The sequence below is a fragment of the Strigops habroptila genome, chromosome 3, assembly GCF_004027225.2.
Source record: "Strigops habroptila isolate Jane chromosome 3, bStrHab1.2.pri, whole genome shotgun sequence".
Lineage (NCBI taxonomy): Eukaryota > Metazoa > Chordata > Aves > Psittaciformes > Psittacidae > Strigops > Strigops habroptila.
The window spans coordinates 15,487,078-15,505,658 of NC_044279.2; the positions used below are offsets into that span (position 1 = coordinate 15,487,078).

Here is an 18,581-nt window from a genome sequence, read left to right on the forward strand (position 1 = left end):
AAGAAAAGAAAACCGATTACCTTCACTATCAATATCATCACTCAAAGGAAAAAGGCTGTCCACTAATGGGTCAGAAACGAAATTCCAATCATAGTTTTTATCCACTCCATCTTCAGAGAAGTTTAAATCAGAAGAGGCTCTTGATCTATCCTCTGAAATATTCTTCATCTGGAATTTAAGCACCATTCTTGCTAGTGCAGAACCTGCATCTGTACATATAAGAAACCAAAAAGATAGCGTATTCTCCAAGAAACACAAATAGCTTATAAAAAAATAGAAATTATTTATTTTCAAGGTTTGGCAGTCTTTCTATAACCACCTGAATGCTATGAAGAGATCTTCAAGTGACTATCTTGATCTAAAACACTTACATAAGACCATCAAGAAATATTAATACATTTCATATAGCAAAATCTATATATACTCACTTTGTTTTCTTAATGGCGCAAGTTTATCTGGGAACAAAGGAATGAGCCAGGAAGGTTCTAGTCTCCCAATACCAAATCCTCCAAGACATATACTGCTGTTGGTGACATCAAGGCTAAGCTTCTTTAAGAGCAAGCTGATGATTTGACTATCTCCTCTCTTTATGCTGATGGTTAAAGCACTCCGAATATCCTGCTCTCGAGCACCATTGGCTAATAGCAATTCCACTAATTTAGGATTATTTCCTTTCTCACAAACCTAACAGAGAAAAACAATTAAAAACATTTACGTGAAGGACTCAAACAACAGCTCAGACTGCACTAAGAGACTTGTCTCAAATTCAGATTCATTGTATTTTTATGATCATGTCTCTTTTTCAATTACACAATTCCCTACCTCACAGAGAATTTGCCTGCCTAAGGCATCTGAGTACCAACTCCCATTTTCCCAAAGTCTTTGCCGAAAATATAACAAATGCCTGAGTTCTGTAATTTCTGCCATGGGTGCAAACAATTTCTAGGCAAAAATGAATGGTAATTTATATAGTCTGGTTATTGCATGTGATCTATGGCAACTCCATTTATTTATCTGTTCAGTGGAGAAAAGACACTTAGGGTTATTTTGCCATGTCATCTGGATATCAGACGAACAGGCAACAACGGTGAGACTCATCAAGCCTTGCCCAGTTCTGGGGAGCTCAGGTCCACTGGCTTTACTCCTTCCAACCTCTCAGCCTGCAGAGCTACACAGAGCAGGGTTGACTGTGAATATTACAAATGTTTTCAGAAATATTTCCAGTTACTTCCATATTTCCACTGTGGCTTGCTAACACTGGTGTGCCTACTTCAGACTCCACGGATGGATGGTTGGTTCTCAACTCAGCTCTGCTTATCACCCAGCCAGCTCTGCTAGCAGAAGTGAACGCTTCCTAATTCACTTCAGACAGGACTGGTGGGGTTCTCCTGGACCCTTTAAAACTTTGACACTGAAGCAAAATTAAGAAATGCTCATACACTCAATTTCTCAAAAAAGTTTTTAAAGGCAGTCAAATTTAGCAAGTAGCACTTATAAGCAGGTGGGAACAGACTCTCCCTTGGCATGGCTGAATCCAGATGGGATGTTTGCCTGTGCCCTTAGTTAGGACACAAACATATTTCAAACAGCTGATGCTCTGGATGTGGCAACTGTCTGGACAGAGTATGGAACTGCAGCGAGCGTGACTGCAGGCATTCCAAGATGTTATATTACTATAGCTGTGTTGATAAAAATTCAGAAATCTAACCAGAACAGTTAAATCAGCACAAAATCTGATTACTGTAGTCAGCACAATCTGATTAAGTACAACACAAAATGAAAAAAAACCCAAATCCACCATTCCAGAGTAGTCATTTTGGGTGAAGTCGTCTTTGCAGGTCTAGAACAGAGTGGGACTGACCACACTGAAACCTGTCTTTGCACAGTGCTGCCTGCTGGCCCATCTATAATTAGCTTCACAGAGCTTGGAAAGAGACAAATTTGAAGTATCAGTTCATGGACTGGGCTCTAATGGGCTTGATGCTACCTATGCCTAATTAGTTCAGAAAAGATGACTGGGACTTTGCAAAGCTTGAGCTCAAGTCTTCTTCCTCAAAAATAAGCCAAAGCTAAAGTTAAGTCAGTACTTGATTGAATCCAGGTTTGCATGCAAACAGGGTAAACCACCAGAAAGCATGGACTTTAAAGTGAACTTGTATCAGAACTGAACTGGCAGTGCAGGCATATTCTAAGTGTGCATGAACCTATGAGCTTCACCAAAGTGAAGGGTGTTTCAACAAACATCACGCTGAGTCTGTAGTCACTGTGAGTAGCAATGGTTAATACCAATCAAGTCACAATTAGACTGCACTTGGTATTGCTGCAGTATTCTGTCAAACATATATTTACATGAAAAGAGAAAGGAACACAAAAGCACAAATTTTAAAGCAATAAAACTATATATTTCCATCTATTACCTGATAGATCAAAGAGTTTGTCTTTGTCTTCTTATTAATATCAGCTCCAAGTAGAAGTAAACATTCAGCCATAATACTATTGTACTCAATACATGCTTTTTCCAGCATCATATTCTTTAAATCGTCATTTTCAGCTATTTTAGCAAAACATTTACAACACAGGCTTTGAAACTGAATGGGAAGACAAACAATCAAAGTTAGGAGAAAAAAAAACCACCAAGCTTTTTCAACTGTGGAGCTGTCAAAAGAGAGAAGATACCTGTCGATCTCTCTTGTCCGTGAAACACATAGACATCTGGTAGAAAATGACTGTGTCAAATGATTCATGTACCAGCAGCTTTGCAAAACAAGGGGACAAACTAAGAATTGACAAGATTGCATGAAATCCCTAAAAACACAATGAGAAGACTGAAATAAGTATATGGTAAAAAGAGTAATTTTAAAACATGTCATGCAACAAAATCAAATTTCAACCAAAAGATATTTAATTTTTAATTTTTTTGTTTTGTTTTTCTTTTAAACATGCAATAATTCACAAACTGGAGAAAATCAGGAGAGAAGGCAACACCAGCAGGTGTCTCTGAGCTTATAGAGCTGTAGTTTCATGCTTGCTTAGCTGACCCGCTTAAGCAGATATTAACTGACACTTTGAAAAGCCAAATTATGCACCATAATATCTGGCAACATCCTGCCCATCAGTGACAAATGTACTCGTGATTTCCTGAAAATGTACAGAGGAAACAATCTCCTCCTAAGGATATGAGATAAAGATGCATCCCCTGTCGCAGTGTGTTGATCTGTAATCCTTGAATTTGAAAAAAATACACAGTCTAAATGCAAAATGCAACAGATGTATCTAAAAACTAAAAAGAAATACAAAATTATCCCATGATTCTGCAAGTAGGGTTCACCTAGAAGGGTGGACTGCATAAATTAGGGACTCTTGAGACTAAATCACTTCAAGTAATTTCCTTATTCCATCATACTATTTTGATTTATCTTTATATTGGTTGCTAAGCTAAACTTGGAAGGGTTGGGGGAAAAACAGCAGTAAAGAAGGGAGGCTGTACTTGTAATGTTTTCACATTTATCTGAAACAGAAGTACAGAAACTCTCAAAGGAAGCTGATCTCACAGGCAAGCTCCATTCGGCTAGAAAAATGAAACTGGCAACAAACAGGGAAAGCTTCTGAAGCAGAGGAAACAGAACTTTCACACAAGGAGGGCTGAACATGTGCTTGCAAACAGAATAAGAACTTTCCTCTCATATTCAGAAGTAGATCCAAAGTCTGACACAGTATTCCAGTAAGATCCTTCTTAAATACAGCATTCTTACACTAAGCTTATTGCTGGTGACAGGGCTGGGACTAAGTTATTTTCCACTACTTTTCAAAGAAGGGCAGTCAATACTATAATGATGCTTACTTCATTAACAGTTCTAGATTGACTGAATGACGAACTGAGAATTTGTTCTAGTTTGCAGACCTCAGGAGTCTTCAATACTAACACCTAAACCTATGCTTTTACATATTCTGGATTGAATGTATGCCTCCAAGAAAACCGTCTCTATGGCAAACATACTGGTTTAATTAAAAAAGGCTTATATTAATGTAGTAATTGTAATAAAACAAAGGAAGTAACTAAAATAAGGAATTATACTTAAAATATAACTACATTAAAATAATTTCCTAAGTTTTTGCCTTTCACTTTTATCTTTGTACGTAGAAATAACACATACATGCATCTGGATTTCAGTGACCTCTTTAAATCGTCGCAGAGTAGAAACCAGAACTGTTGACAGGACATGCATAGTTGCAATACACAAAGTCTTTCTTGTAATCAAGGAGCGTAGAAGACTCAAACCTAAACACTGTATGTCTAGAAGAAAAAAGAAATATTAATAATGTTGCTTATTCAGACATTCTGAGTGGAATAAACCCATGACTGAAGTAGTGTTATATTTCTAATATTGCAGAAAATTATTTGCATAAGCTATTACAGGGCCAGGCATAACTACAGGGTAGATGAACCTGAGGACTATGCAGTTCTGCAGCCTTTTCTTGCCATGTAGTCTACATCACATCCAGTACTGAAAAGAGTAATAGGTAAGTTACAGCTGTAAGTTAATCAGCCCCTCCTACTACGTCATTCGCATTCTACTAACATAATACCTTCTTTACCTTGTTCATCTGGATACATCTGTAGGGTGTGAAGTACAGTGTCAGTAGCTCCTTGCTGGGCTAAAATTTCTAGTGCACCAGTGCACTCAGCTACAGAAGCAAGTAGTTTTAATCCACACTTCTGAATGCTAGGATTTCCAATAAACTAGAGAAATGAACATGAAATGAGATCAAGTTTTTCTGCTTACAATGGCAACAGAAGAGTTACTTGTTCTTAAGCTGTTCTTTAAGAAAAAGCAATTTTTCTTAAAGTATGAGAAATTACAGTGGATGTGACAGTAAGTGACAATAATCACAACTTCAAAAATGTTTCCTTCTTAACCATCAGTTTCAGCTGCTCAGAACCTCCCGAGACTTTCACCTTTGATTCTGAAAACATTCACTAGGTAGTTTTGTAATGGAGAGTGGGGTTTTTTTCCCCTCAAAGTTCCAATACAACCATTCACAAGTTCACACCATTTTGCTAGGACAAGGGAAGTGAGAAAATGTACTTCCTTTGTGGTTAAAAAGGAACATAAATGGGGTTCTTTGAGGACCAGCACAAGTGATAAACATGGTACCAACTGAAAAAAAAATGAAAAGAAAAAGATTTGAAGCAACATACTTACTACCACACCCCACCAAGATTTTAAAAGTTTTAGGTTTAGTTATACAGAAATTCAACAGGTTATTTCTGACTATTTTTCCCAATTTTCTCCACTTTTAGATGGAGGAAACTTAGATGAGGCCTAAATCTGAAAGTGTGCATAGCTGATACAGTGACTTGAAAGTCTGCAAAATTATTTCAGTGGAGTTATGCCCATCTTTCTCCTTATTTCTCCTCTATTTTTTCATTAAAATGTGTTAACTTCTAGCCCTTCTAGTTGATAGAAGCAGTACCCCAAAACAAAAACCAGTTGGGCCAGACAAAGCATTTGGGATGCTTGGGGGAAAATAAAAAAGTGCCTTGGTTTCATAAATATCATTTAGAGTTCCTGTTTAAGGGATCATCTCATACACTCTGAAACAGAAAGTAAGAAGAAACCCCATACAAGAAATGAAACTCAGGAGTTAACATTAATTGTATCAAATCAATAGCAAAATCAACACAGAACTAAAACTTAGAAATGATTCACCATTGCAAGCGCAAAATAGTGACACAATCCATTAGAATAAAGCTTTAACTATACCCTGTTCAAAGCATTAAGCACCAACGAATGAGTTCCCTCCAACAGACACTGGCTTTTAACGACTTTTACTGTAAGTGCAAAAGCAGCATCTCCCACGTCTCTGGAAGAACCATTCTGGTGTTCATTCCTTGTATCTGCAACAATGGAAAACAGCCTTCATCAGAAGAACAGCTTGAATATTCTCCCCAGTACTAACCCAGTATTATTAACCCAATAGAACAAAATTGAACACACAGGGGACTCAGAGGGCATGTTTCAGATCCTATGACGTTTTCAGAATGCTGTTGTTACAGATACTGGAGTCCCTCCAAATTTACATTGTAATGTGAGGACATTGTGTTTGAAACGACAATTTCACCATGTATTTGCTCACTCAGAAAATGCAGAATCATGCCAAATAATTTTGCCTAACGTACATTGCAATATATTATTTTTTTATCTATGGGGTTTCTTGGTGTTCCTGAGACCTTCTTCAGAATGCCTCTTCCTTCTGGAAAGGAGTCATTATAGAGAAGCTATAAACTAGTTGCCCTTTCTCACTTGGCAGCACATCATAGGCCAAATTTTACTCACAGATGACGTTAAGTGGAAGGTGAGTACAAATAAAAGAACAGAGAAAGATCTTTCACATTTACCTTTCTAGTAGCTGTTGGCACTGCAGTAAAGTGGCACTACAGAAAGTGCCCAGAAATCCTTTAGAAGTCACTTCAGCATTCATATTTGTTCCAATTACTATTTTCCCCATGAATTACTTTTTATTCTCTAATTAACCTGCAAGTTCCAACAACCAGTTGGCACTCTGATTACCCTTTAGAAGGGCCTCATTTCCAGGATACTGGCAAACAAAAAAGTGCCTTGCCTACATGTTAGAATACATTTATCAACTCTTAATCCTGCTGTGTATTAAAAAAAAAAATCAAACAAAAAATTAGGATTATAATTCAAAGAATAGAAGGAAACTGAAAACCTGCAGTCAGTCTACGTATTAGGCAAGTTATTAGTTTCAGAGTTATTGGTTTTGAAAATGTTCAACTAAAACTGCTGAGAGATACTTGCAAAAAGTTGTTCTGAAAAAAAAATCAGTACCCCATGTCTGTACTATCACACTTAACATCAGAGGAAAAAAAAGCAGGATATACGCAGTAAACTGATAAGAAGAGTTAAAACTTTCCCCAAATTCTACAAATGGTACAGAACTAACAAAGAACATATTCTTCCCACTCTAGACTGCCTTTAAAGGTTGGGGTTTTTTAAAGTAATTTTTAAGCTAGTCAGTTTGGCTTTTCATTTTCTGTAAAAAATAGTATGTAACAGTATATTTCATATCTTTAAATCACTGTCTTTATTTTTTGATATCAGAGGTCCAATTTTTATATTCCTTCCAAGAGATACTATTAAAACAATCGCATTTTGTGGTACAACAATGTGGATGTCTTTATCACTGTTTGCTTTCAACTTAAAGGGTTGTAAATACACACAGCTCCACACTCACTCCCTGAATTCCCTAGAAGTGGTGGAGCTACCTCTTCACTGATGAAATCAAGGGAAAACCAGCAGTGATCATTTTGGTCTGTTACTTTCAATATCTCAAAAATTTTTCAACATCTTGTATGTTCCTAAAGAGTTACAGCTGCTCTTTGCTGTGTACAGAACACCAGTAAATTTTGTGAAGTCCCATTAAAGGCTGTTTCATTAGATAAGAAGGACTAAAACCCAGCTATCTAATTCTATTTTTTGATTTGGTGTATCTTTTTGGATGACTTACCTGGCATCATAAAGTGTAAAAGGACTCGAAGTGCTTCCAGCTGTACAGAGAGTGATTTTTCATGTTTCCTCATGGCTTTTACAACTTCTGATCCAGCTACTGTCATTATATCCAGATGAGGGAAGCTGAAAATATTGTTTGTAAAATCAATAAAAAGAATGCATTTCTAAATTTCACATGTATTTGCTTCCTTAACACTGTGTGATATCCCTTTAGAATACTGTAAATCTAGTCTGAGCTATGAAACATATATTAAACTATGGTGCTTTCCTTTTGCATAGCAAATGCATAATTTTCATGCCATTCCATGAATTCAGTCTGTGTGACTAATTTAATTCTAGACTATGGAGAGGTAATTTTCAGTCCAGTCCAGAACAGTGATACACAGAGAATACAGTATTTCATTCAGGGTGAGTGGTGGATTTACATATTTCACTTTGATTCCAGTCCAGATACATGAAAAGACACATCTTCCTTAATTTAGTGCTCCACAGCTATCATGAAGTACTGATGAACTGTGAGATACTTGGAGAATAAACAGAAAAATATCAATTATGTTAGGTTCTAATCTTGAAATAAAAAAAAATAATCTCAATGTCATCAGCATTCCTACGAATGGCAGTAACCAAAGACCACTAATTCATTTTTAAGGTTATTTTATGTTTTTGTTTTATAATACTTTTTATTCTCGGTAACTTGTTTATGGAAGTTTTGAGATTTTCTTCTGTCTAAAATTAAATTATTCATAAGAAATCTGTGACTATATCTTGAATCTGTAATTTTTTCACAGACAGTTTAGTATATATAAAAGTTTCAGGGAAGGCTGGCAAGACACTTGGAATCATGTTCCCACCCTGTATACCAGTATTTATGAGTCACAAGTTTGATTTTCCAGTCACGTTCTGGAGCACTTTCAGAAGCCAACACAAAAGTAATATTAACACAATGTTCTTTTAATAATCAGAGCTAATATTGTGGGAAATTTCTTAGTTCTTAGTGGAATTCAGTGTGGCTAAGAGGAGGGGAGACCACCTAGCAACAGTCTACTTAAACTTCACTGCTCAATAACCATGAAGGGAAGAAGATACAGCTCCCCACGCATATCCACCTGGGGGTTTGACTGTAGGACTTACAAAATCCAATGTCTTGAACAGGTCTGTCAACCTGTGGTCAATTTTAATCAGTGAAACAAATCTTCACTTTGGAAGTGGCCACGTGTTTTTAAGTATATTACCTTCCTTCAAAAACATGATTCAGAATTCTGCAGGCACTTTCGGCCACTTCAGGAGAATATGGATGTTTCCTCATTATATCCAAAATATTCATATGTATGCCTTTCGCCAGAAGTGTCTTCCTAATATTTACTACAACACAAAAAAGCAAGCATCCTATAAGTAAATCTCCCTCATTTCATGTATAGTTCTCAAAACCAACAGAACTGCTAACTATTTCCTCCTCCTTTTGATTTCTTTCCCTCACCAAACACACGTTATATAAGTATAAATTAGAATGGGAAACAGTTTGAGCTGAAGCTGACTTCTGTTTGTACAGCTTAATCAAAAGCATAACACTTCCTGAATGTTTAGCAAGTTTAAATACATCTGCTATTTTTACTTACATTAACTACAGCTTTACTTACTTCTATTTTCAAAAACGTTTATTCTTACAAAACTTTTCCTCTTAATTGCACTCTGCGATCATGTAGGAAAGCTAGGATTCAAAGTTTTGAAAAACCTTCTAACTTCAAATATAAGGCTTCAAAAATGAAATTATATTTATTCACTCTATTTACTGTTAATTCTTTTTTTAAAAATTCAAATACCCAAGCACGTGTTGTAGCTATAACTGTAACCAATACAGCTTAGAACACTATAAAAATATTCTACGTTATCATGGTAACTACCACCAATTCTTGACATTCCCAGTTCAGAGCATGCACTTCAAATGGTTAATACAAGCAATATTGCATGGTGCCAGAGGGTTTTACTACGCTTCTTCACATTTACAAGGAAATCTAGTGATAGGCCAAAGGGGAATGGCTTTAAACTGAAAGAGGGTAGACTTAGAGTAGATATTTGAAAGAAATTCTTCACTTTGAGGGTGGTGAGACAGTGTCACAGGTTGCCCAGAGAAGCTGTGGATGCCCCATCCCTCGCAGTGTTCAAGGCCAGGTTGGATGGGGCTCTGAGCAACCTGGTCTAGTGGAACGTGTCCTTGCCCATGGCAGGGAGGTTGGAATTAGATGATTTTTATGGTCCTTTCCAACCCAAACCATTCTACAATTCTATGTCTGTCATTTCTGGTATAAGCACACTCATTTGGGAGGTAGAAAAGAATGGGAAAAAAAAAAAATTGCTTTAGATTTCCAAAGGGAATCAGAAGCCCACTTTCCAGTAACATTTGATGAAAGTACCTCATGTAATATATGATAACAATATGCACACATTCATGAGATCTATTTCTCAACAAACACATATTTATCTCATAAATAACTACAAAATCTTTTCATTGTGAGGTTTCATGTTCTGGGACGGCTCAGTAACCTAATGATAAAACAATACTTTCTCACTTAGAGAACAGTAATTATCTGCTAGCCTTTTTCTTCCTATCTAGCCAGTGGTTTTCAATGTGCAGTCTACAAACCACTTGAGGTCCGTAACCATTTCAAAGGGTTCTGGGAAAGATATCTAATAAAGCAGGCCAACTGTCAGTAGGCTTAAACACTCTACCCAGGGGTCCACATCTCCACTGAAAAATTTTGAGGGGGTCTGTAAATTAAAAGAAGTTAGGAAACCATGTTAGGGCACAATCAGGACTAAAGCAATCTTGAAAACTGTTATGCACATGCTTAACTTTCTATGCACGACTTGATTCACTGAAGTCAACAGGACTGCTCAAGAAAAAAGAAAGCAAGAAAATGGTATTTGTCAGGCTGTAATCCTTACTCACGTGATTTTCAACAAATGCTGCTCTTGATGAAGTACACATATGTGACAAATGTTTAAACAAGCATACAAAGAGAACATACTCTTTTCAGATCTCCTGCTCCAAAGAATTGCAATTGCAACACATAAACTGGCAAAGAGCTCTTTATTTCCACATACTTTCTTTGATACCAGCCAACAATAGCTTTTTCAAAGCAAGGAATAAACTTCCTACTAAACACAACTGTATAATATTCTAATCACAGGGAATACTGCATTCATACATAATTCATATGTATGAATTCAATAATTCAATAATTCAATAATTAAATACATTCATTCATACACTAAGTAGTATTTAACATTACAGCAATAACTTTCTGCTGAATTAGAAAGTAAAGATAATTAAATTCTCTTACCATTTTGTTGTGATAAAATGGCCAAGGTACTAGCAGCTGCCTGAAACACTTCTTTTGAAGAAGAGTGCATCAGCATGGAAAGCATCACTGCTCTGTCTATTGGGAACCTTTCACGGAGAGAAACAAATCACTGCACATTGACAATATTACAGCAGTTATTTTCTAATTGTAGTTCAGCTTCCTAAAAAGGTTATTAAGTGACATCATTACATTTCAGGTGAGTGTACTCAGCTTCTAGTATGTTTCTAGAGCAACAGCTGACAGAAAGCCCTTTGCAAACTGTGCATGTTAGCCTACTCTGAATCTCACCGAATTCACTTGGAACCATGCTTTCCAACAGACTTGAGGCCAAGGAAGGGGTATAAAACAGGCTCACTAAAATCTGAATGAGTGAAATTTTAAGCAACCCTGAGAAACAGTTTAGATAAAATGGAAGTCTGTGTCTTTTGCATGCCTAGATTCTCCCTGATGAGGCAGCACCCCCTGTACTATGCTATTCTGATTTGCTGGAAAATGAGCACTGCTTTTCCATACTCCTTATGTACTGGAAATCTCAATCTTCTCTATTTTTTTACACTGTTTAATCCTCCATATCCTTGTTGCAACTGAAGAAGTTCCTTGTGAGCTGTAAAAACTAGCTCTATTAGATTGTGTTCTGACCCTTTGTTAAGACACCAGCAATTTTGCTTGAGTCAAGATTAGCACACTTTTCCAGAAAGAAACACTCCCGAGTGTTGTTGATCACCATTCATTTCATCATATATTAGAAAACAAGAAAGAAAAGAAAAATAATTGAAATGAGACCCCAAATGGCCTCATAGTAGGCTTTCATTTTTTCCATTTGCCAAAATACAGTTCAAGATATCAACACTGACTGATTATCTCCATCTCCAATCTTCTCATGAAGGTTGCGTTGATACAGAAACAGATTTTTCAAAGCCCAGCATGCAGCCTCCTAAATATAAACCAGAGGAGACAAAAGGATTAAGAAAATGTGCCTTTAGAATATCAAAAATATATGGAAAAAATTTAAAAGGTTTGACTGTTTTTCAGTCCATGACAATGGTACAAGGTTCTTTACATAGAAATACAACAAGATGTGGACCGTCACAGTCTTTATAGCTGGGATATGCCTGAGTTACAAGCATGTGCCATATTGTCATTATTTGATTCACATTTTGATACCTATTTTAGGCCAAGATTAATTCTTTTGTTGATCAGCCTGTGTTTTGCTACTGCATACAGGGGAGCTACATAAACAACAATCTTTGGGTGGCCAAAGTTTCGGGTAACAAGCCTCATTGTAACCACCTACATTTGGTCCAAAGGAGTAACTGAAACCAGTTGAGGTGAACAAAGATAAGAAAGGCAAGAAAGGTAGGATTTACTTTAAATCTAATCCAGTCCTTATGGCCTCGTTTTACCAAGGATATACAGGAAAAAGCGATATTGCCAACAATTTCATTTAATGTATAATGCAGTCTTTCCATACCCCCATCATCCTGAAATTCTCACCAGCACATCTGTGTTTTTTCGGTGCAGTTCTAATGCTCTGTAACATGCTTCCAACCAGCATAATTTTTCTTCTTCCTCCTCTTCTTTTCTTTCCTCTAAGTCTCGGTTTAAGAATATTGTTTCAGCTGAAATATAAAATATTTACAATAAATTCTTATTGTGAAAACAAAACATTTATGTCTTAGCTTTCCTGTAGTCATAGAAAGTTAAGCCATGCTCACACTGCCTATGTGTGAAATTCAGTGGGAGGATTAGTCTTTTCTGGGATGGGAGAAGTCTTTTGACATAAACTCTATGACAGATTTGAAAAATGTCTTTTAGGTTATAAAGGGACTAAAAACTTTAATTATGCTCTAGTGGATTAGGTACATAGTTACAGATCAGTCAATGCTCAGCCTCTGAAAAGATCTGCACATCCTGGTTTTTGTTGTATATTTACATACAGAATACCATAGACATAAAATATAACTGTGATTCATTTGTGTGTAACCACTTATCACAGAGCCATCTACGCTCTGGAACAGTGCCATTAAAAAACGAAATGCAAATTGCAGAGAGATATCAGGTCCCACAGAGTGCAACAGAATTTCAAAGAAATCGTGTTATATCGTGATTTTTCAGCATTTAAGAGAAAAAAAGTATCAACACTGACCACAATATCTGAGGCTTACTGGAGTTGTACTGATTTCTAATCTTTGCTAGCCTACTGACTTCTATATGGAACAATTACTCAAAGACAAAGAGGATCAAATCCTTAGCTTTTTGCCGCTAACTAACTTCTGTTTCAAAATAATACCTGGAGTGTACTCAAGGAAAAGCTTAAATCTTTTAATTGATTTCAGGACTCAAGTACAAGCATTGATTTGGTGTTATCAACTGCCACAGTATGATGTATCAACACAGCATCAAATTAGTGTTATCTCTAGAAATTCTATGTTAAGTAGGGACTATCCAATATTCGCCTGTGAAAAAACAGATTGCTTTGTTAAGACCTGTCAACGTAACTTACAAGCTCTCAACACTGTGAAGATTTTGGGCATATAATATGAACACAGCTATGTCATAGTAAAACAACAAACTGTAAGCACGTAGGAAATCTAGCTCTGTGAAAGCTATCCTGCTTGAAGCTTTCATGTTAAAGAAATGGAGTTCAAAATGATTACAGAAAACTACAAGTATAAAAAAAAATTAACAAGCAGACAGATAAATTAAGTTATTTATGTATTTAGGAAGAGATTTACTCACTTAGAAGAGCTAAACAACTGAGAGCTGCAGCTTGCAACTTTGCATTTTCAGGATATGTTTTAACAGCCTTCACAATGACTTCTGGAACCTTATGTAATACAAGGATATTGAAAAAATTTCCTGAAAATACAGAAGATATTAAATGAATATAAACACATATCTAGAGCTTTACACGCATTTAACATAAATTTGTCAGCACACAATGCACAAATTTTATAGCAAACATTAGATTTCTTATTACAGGCCTTGACACAATGTTTTATTTGAGCAGAGAAGAGGTCAAGGATAAAAAACCATTGGGATCTAGGTTCTTTGTAGATTTTTTTTACAAAAGGCTGAGGTTGAATGCAAAATGAAGTGCACATTGTCGTCGAAATAAGAAAAATACAGTCAGCGTATCACTTGCAGACTTCCTGCCAGGAAGCAAATGCAGTCCTGGTCTTGAATTCCTGCAATGCTTTGTTTTATCCTGTCAAACAAATGGTTTAACCCTGGTTTACTCTCTGGTTTTGCCCTCCTCATTAAATAGATCAAAGTCAGCATTACAAATACAGAATGCATATATTCTGAAATAGTAGAAAGAACTACCTTTCTATGATCCTGCCCCTCTACTCTGCTCTTGTGAGACCTCACTTGGAGTACTGCGTACAGTTCTGGTGTCCTCAACATAAAAAGGACATGGAGCTGTTGGAGCGAGTCCAGAGGAGGGCCATGAGGATGATAAGAGGGCTGGGGCACCTCCCGTATGAAGACAGGCTGAGAAAGTTGGGGCTGTTCAGCCTGGAGAAGAGAAGGCTGCGTGGTGACCTCAGAGCAGCCTTCCAGTATCTGAAGGGGGTCTACAAGGATGCTGGGGAGGGACTCTTCCTTAGGGACTGTAGTGGTAGGACAAGGGGTAATGGCTTCAAACTTTAACAGGGGAAGTTTAGATTAGATATAAGGAAGAAGTTCTTTACAGTGAGGGTGGTGAAGCACTGGAATGGGTTGCCCAGGGAGGTTGTGGATGCTCCATCCCTGGCGGTGTTCAAGGCCAGGTTGGACAGAGCCTTGGACCACGTGGTTTAGGGCAAGGTGTCCCTGCCCATGGCAGGGGGGTTGGAACTAGATGATCTTAAGGTCCTTTCCAACCCTTACGATTCTATGACTCTATGATTCTATGATAAATGTATTTAAAGCATAACTTTTACTATAGACTGTACAGTATTTTATATCATAGGTTGAATATAAGGAATTCCGCAAAGAGCAAGCAAATGAAAATAACTTCCCCATTTGTAAAAATAAATATCATGCATAAAATAATACAGCAACACTCTGTAAAATACAGTTTGATAGCTGTGGTTTCTATTTTGATATTCGTTTTTGTTTAATTCTTGATTAGTAAACGTGAAAATCACTCTTGCAATGTGAAAGGTCAGATTAGAATCTGTATCAGTGTTTCTCAAATCCTTCAGATGAGGTATGAAATTAAAAAGTCTCCTACATTTGAGCATCAAAAATATACTTACATACAGAAGAAAAGCTAACCTCATTTCAGTTCTGGTCCTGAGTCCTACAGGTGCTGACTACCTTCAGTGTCTAGACTTTTCACCACAAGATAAGTAATTCTCCCAGTGTTTTATGATTCAGTTCAATTAGACCAAGTTAATAGAATGCTTAACATCAGACTTTAAGGCAAGTCTTTTCCAGATTCATCATTCTAAAACCTTGGCCTTAACACCTATTATAAGTGTGACTGGAAAGAGTATTTTATTTCTTACCCTGCCTGTAGTAGTGTGGTCATGTTATATCAGCATTGCTGTTTCTTGCCATATTTTAAAGGAAATGTTTTTGTTTAATTCTTGATTAGAATGTGTAAACAGGTTACCTTACAAAATTAATAGTCTTAGACTACGTGATGAGTAATTATGTTGGACTTGTGGCTGGCAAAAAAGGTATCAGTCAGTTAAATTCTGACGACAGTCAAGTCCGGGATGGTCATTACCAGATTAGCAAGAACACATGACGGTGATTTTGGAAACCAGTAGATCCTGACTTTACCATGTCCCTGCCAGTTAACGTGGGTTTAGGAAGACAGTGTCCATTAGAATAATTTGAGAAGCCACACTGGCTAGCTGGATATCTTCTAGGTTATTTCCAGGAGCATCTAGCGATTTCACATCTGTTTAGCTAACTGTGTGGTGCTGCGGACACCTCTTCCCATAACTCTCCTGAAGCGGTTTCTTATCAAGATGAAAGGCATTTGTTATGCTGAAAGAAGAATTGGATCTTGCGGCTGCTTTACTGCCACTGTTACGTGTTGGTCAGCATACACACGACAAACATGTGACTGACACCAGGCTGCACTTAGGCTGCACTTAGGGCAAGATCAAGGCATGTCAACATGTTGCTGTGTCCCCACAAGTGCTTGCTTTCCCTGCCTATCTGCAGATAGCCTACAGAGGAAACCATTCAAGGGTAACATCACCTCTTGCTAAAAACCTACAAATACCACCTCAGTGACCACCATATTTTCTTGAAATTTTTATTTGGCTTTCTGAAGGAGAACTGGAAGCTGCTCTGGGTTGCAGCCTAGTTTGACCTGTATTTTCTAAAATACCTGCATGAAGAAGTGGAAGCAGATAGTAAAAGTATGACTTAAGGATGACTTAAGGGGAGTTATGCACTGGCACCATCATCTGCAGTAACTTCAGGCCACCACCTGCAAGAATTGGGAAGTTTAACTCAAGAGAAAGACCTTAGCTAAGTCCTTGATGAAAAAGAATCTGGCATGGAGTGGTAGCTCCTCAGGCATCTACTCACAGTGTTTTTGTATGCAGCCGGGGGAAAAACATGCATTTTCATTTGAACATCCTATCATGTGGTCCTTGGCAACTGCTCAGATCATCTTATTATAGTAGCAAGAGAGAGTACAGAGCTGCTAGAAGATACAATAAATCCCTTTTTGACATTGCCATCATTTCTCTTGATGTGACACTAGCCCATGTAAGTCCAGACAACCCAAGTACTTTTGCCCAAGCCAAAGGAAGTCCAGGGACCAGTGGTTCTTTCATTGCTGCAGCATAGGGGACCCCAAGACAGGCACTAGCTGGGCAGGAATACAGCATATGTCTCCGAAGGTAAACACACTGTAAGGAGTGAAAACACAGTCTCGGAGAATACCTCCCAGGTAATTCTGTAGCACCAGTTGTTTCTCACACACTCAGCATTGCCACTTCACAAAAAAAAGAAATTTAGAAGGAATTTTCTTCCTTTCTATAGTAACTCTATACAGAATGGGGTCTACTGATCTCCCATTCTCATCTTGTGCTTCTCCCATTCTTTTGTCTCACTTTTTTTTCCCTGGTCTGGTCTTTTATGGCAGCTTCTGTCATTGTTACTAATGTTTAACACAAAAGGATATCATATTGACTGTGGCCAGTGCTACCTCAGTATGTTTACATCAATAGAGACAAAGAGCTGCATACCAATCTGAGGATTAACTGGTAATAGTAGTACTCATTGCCTGTAATGCCTGCTGTCAGTTAACTCCAACTCTTAGGCAGTCACAGTAAGCTGACTATAAACAACTTTGTGAACTTACCCAATGTGAGCTTATGCAACAAACAGCAACTCACTTCCTGAACTGTTTCACTATTGGGGAAACTTTTCATCATTTCCACTATGACATTGTAGCAACGAACATTTCCAGACATGAGCACTTCAACATTGCTGCCTAAAGAACGAAACAGAAACAAAAACTGCTTAAGAAAAAAAACCTCATGTTGATTGGATTCTAATTCAGACTTTATTTAAATAACTTCGTTAGAAAACTGGGCCTATGTTTCAGTTTTTGCCTTATAACTTCAGAGAAAGGTGGCATTTGTTTTTTCTTGGTATTGCCATAGAAGACTTTAATGACTACCAACACTTGGAAATAATTCATTAAGCTCACAGTCATATTAACATTGATGAATATGTTCCATTCTATACCAGGCCATGTAACAGAAATCTCCCCAAAAAGTATTCTTATGTAACTTTTTTCTTAAAGCAGAACAAATTGTCTTATAAATATTAATTCAATCTTTCAAATGGTGTTTATAATGTGATTGTGACCAGTTAAACATTTTATCGTATTTCTGTAATATTCCTGGGGAGACACAATTAAGAAACAATTTATCTTTTTTTAATAAATGTAATTTATTTGACTCAATCATGTTCAACCCAAACCATTCTATGACACTATGATTCTGTGCTTTCCTAAGTTTTCCTTCCTTTTTAGGGGGCAAGTTAGCAAGTTATTGTCTCAATTTAAATTAGTTCTACTGTATGCCTACTTTGTACTGAGGATACAGAAATGTCCATCTAATGCTCCTGCAACATTTTGAAAGTCATTGCAAATTCTGCATTTCACAGAATCACGATTTACTGCTTATTATGTAGGCCAGATACAGCAACCAACAGGACATTCACAATGAGCCAGTAAAGAGACAGAATGCACCCTTTCCTACTGAGGACAGAGTGATCCCACATGATTTAAGTAATTATGTATTAAGTAAATTAAGTAATTTAAGGCAAAATAGCATCATGGTAGTTAGAACATGGAATACGAAAGCATCCTTGTAGTATGTCTATCCAGGGTATGAGACAGAATATGAACCCCAGAAAACCCTGGACAAAATCCTGACCCAAATTAAAGGGAGTGCTGTCACTGACTCCAAGGGAGTTAGCATGACTCTCCTGAGGTCTATAAACACTCTTAATAATTCTTTTCACAGCTTGGCTTTTCTGTATACAACATAAGAATATTCATAACTGTATTATTAAAGATAATTAGTCTTTTTAAATGCAGAAGGAGATTTTCTGAATATTAAATAATGATAGTCTGTAAGTTGAAAAAGCAAGCTGAGTGGGAAGCATTTCTGAAGCATTCCATTTGATAGTGGGGAAAGGTACCTTTCACAATGCTTTT

At 37.0% G+C, this 18,581-nt stretch overlaps 1 protein-coding gene across 1 annotated transcript in view; it reads right to left on the reverse strand.

Moving 5' to 3' along the window:
- The window catches only part of LRRK2 (leucine rich repeat kinase 2), a 69,564-nt gene that overhangs the window by 35,993 nt on the left and 14,990 nt on the right, over window positions 1-18,581 (reverse strand). Inside the window, exons 7-20 of the mRNA XM_030478633.1 lie at window positions 17,214-17,345; window positions 13,634-13,753; window positions 12,389-12,513; window positions 11,749-11,828; window positions 10,874-10,980; window positions 8,765-8,894; window positions 7,531-7,655; window positions 5,766-5,899; window positions 4,597-4,741; window positions 4,155-4,294; window positions 2,677-2,805; window positions 2,418-2,588; window positions 429-684; window positions 21-209 (exon numbers count right to left, since the gene is read on the reverse strand). Coding sequence (XP_030334493.1) covers window positions 21-209; window positions 429-684; window positions 2,418-2,588; window positions 2,677-2,805; window positions 4,155-4,294; window positions 4,597-4,741; window positions 5,766-5,899; window positions 7,531-7,655; window positions 8,765-8,894; window positions 10,874-10,980; window positions 11,749-11,828; window positions 12,389-12,513; window positions 13,634-13,753; window positions 17,214-17,345 — 1,983 coding nt within the window. The remainder of the gene's footprint in view (window positions 1-20; window positions 210-428; window positions 685-2,417; window positions 2,589-2,676; window positions 2,806-4,154; window positions 4,295-4,596; window positions 4,742-5,765; window positions 5,900-7,530; window positions 7,656-8,764; window positions 8,895-10,873; window positions 10,981-11,748; window positions 11,829-12,388; window positions 12,514-13,633; window positions 13,754-17,213; window positions 17,346-18,581) is intronic.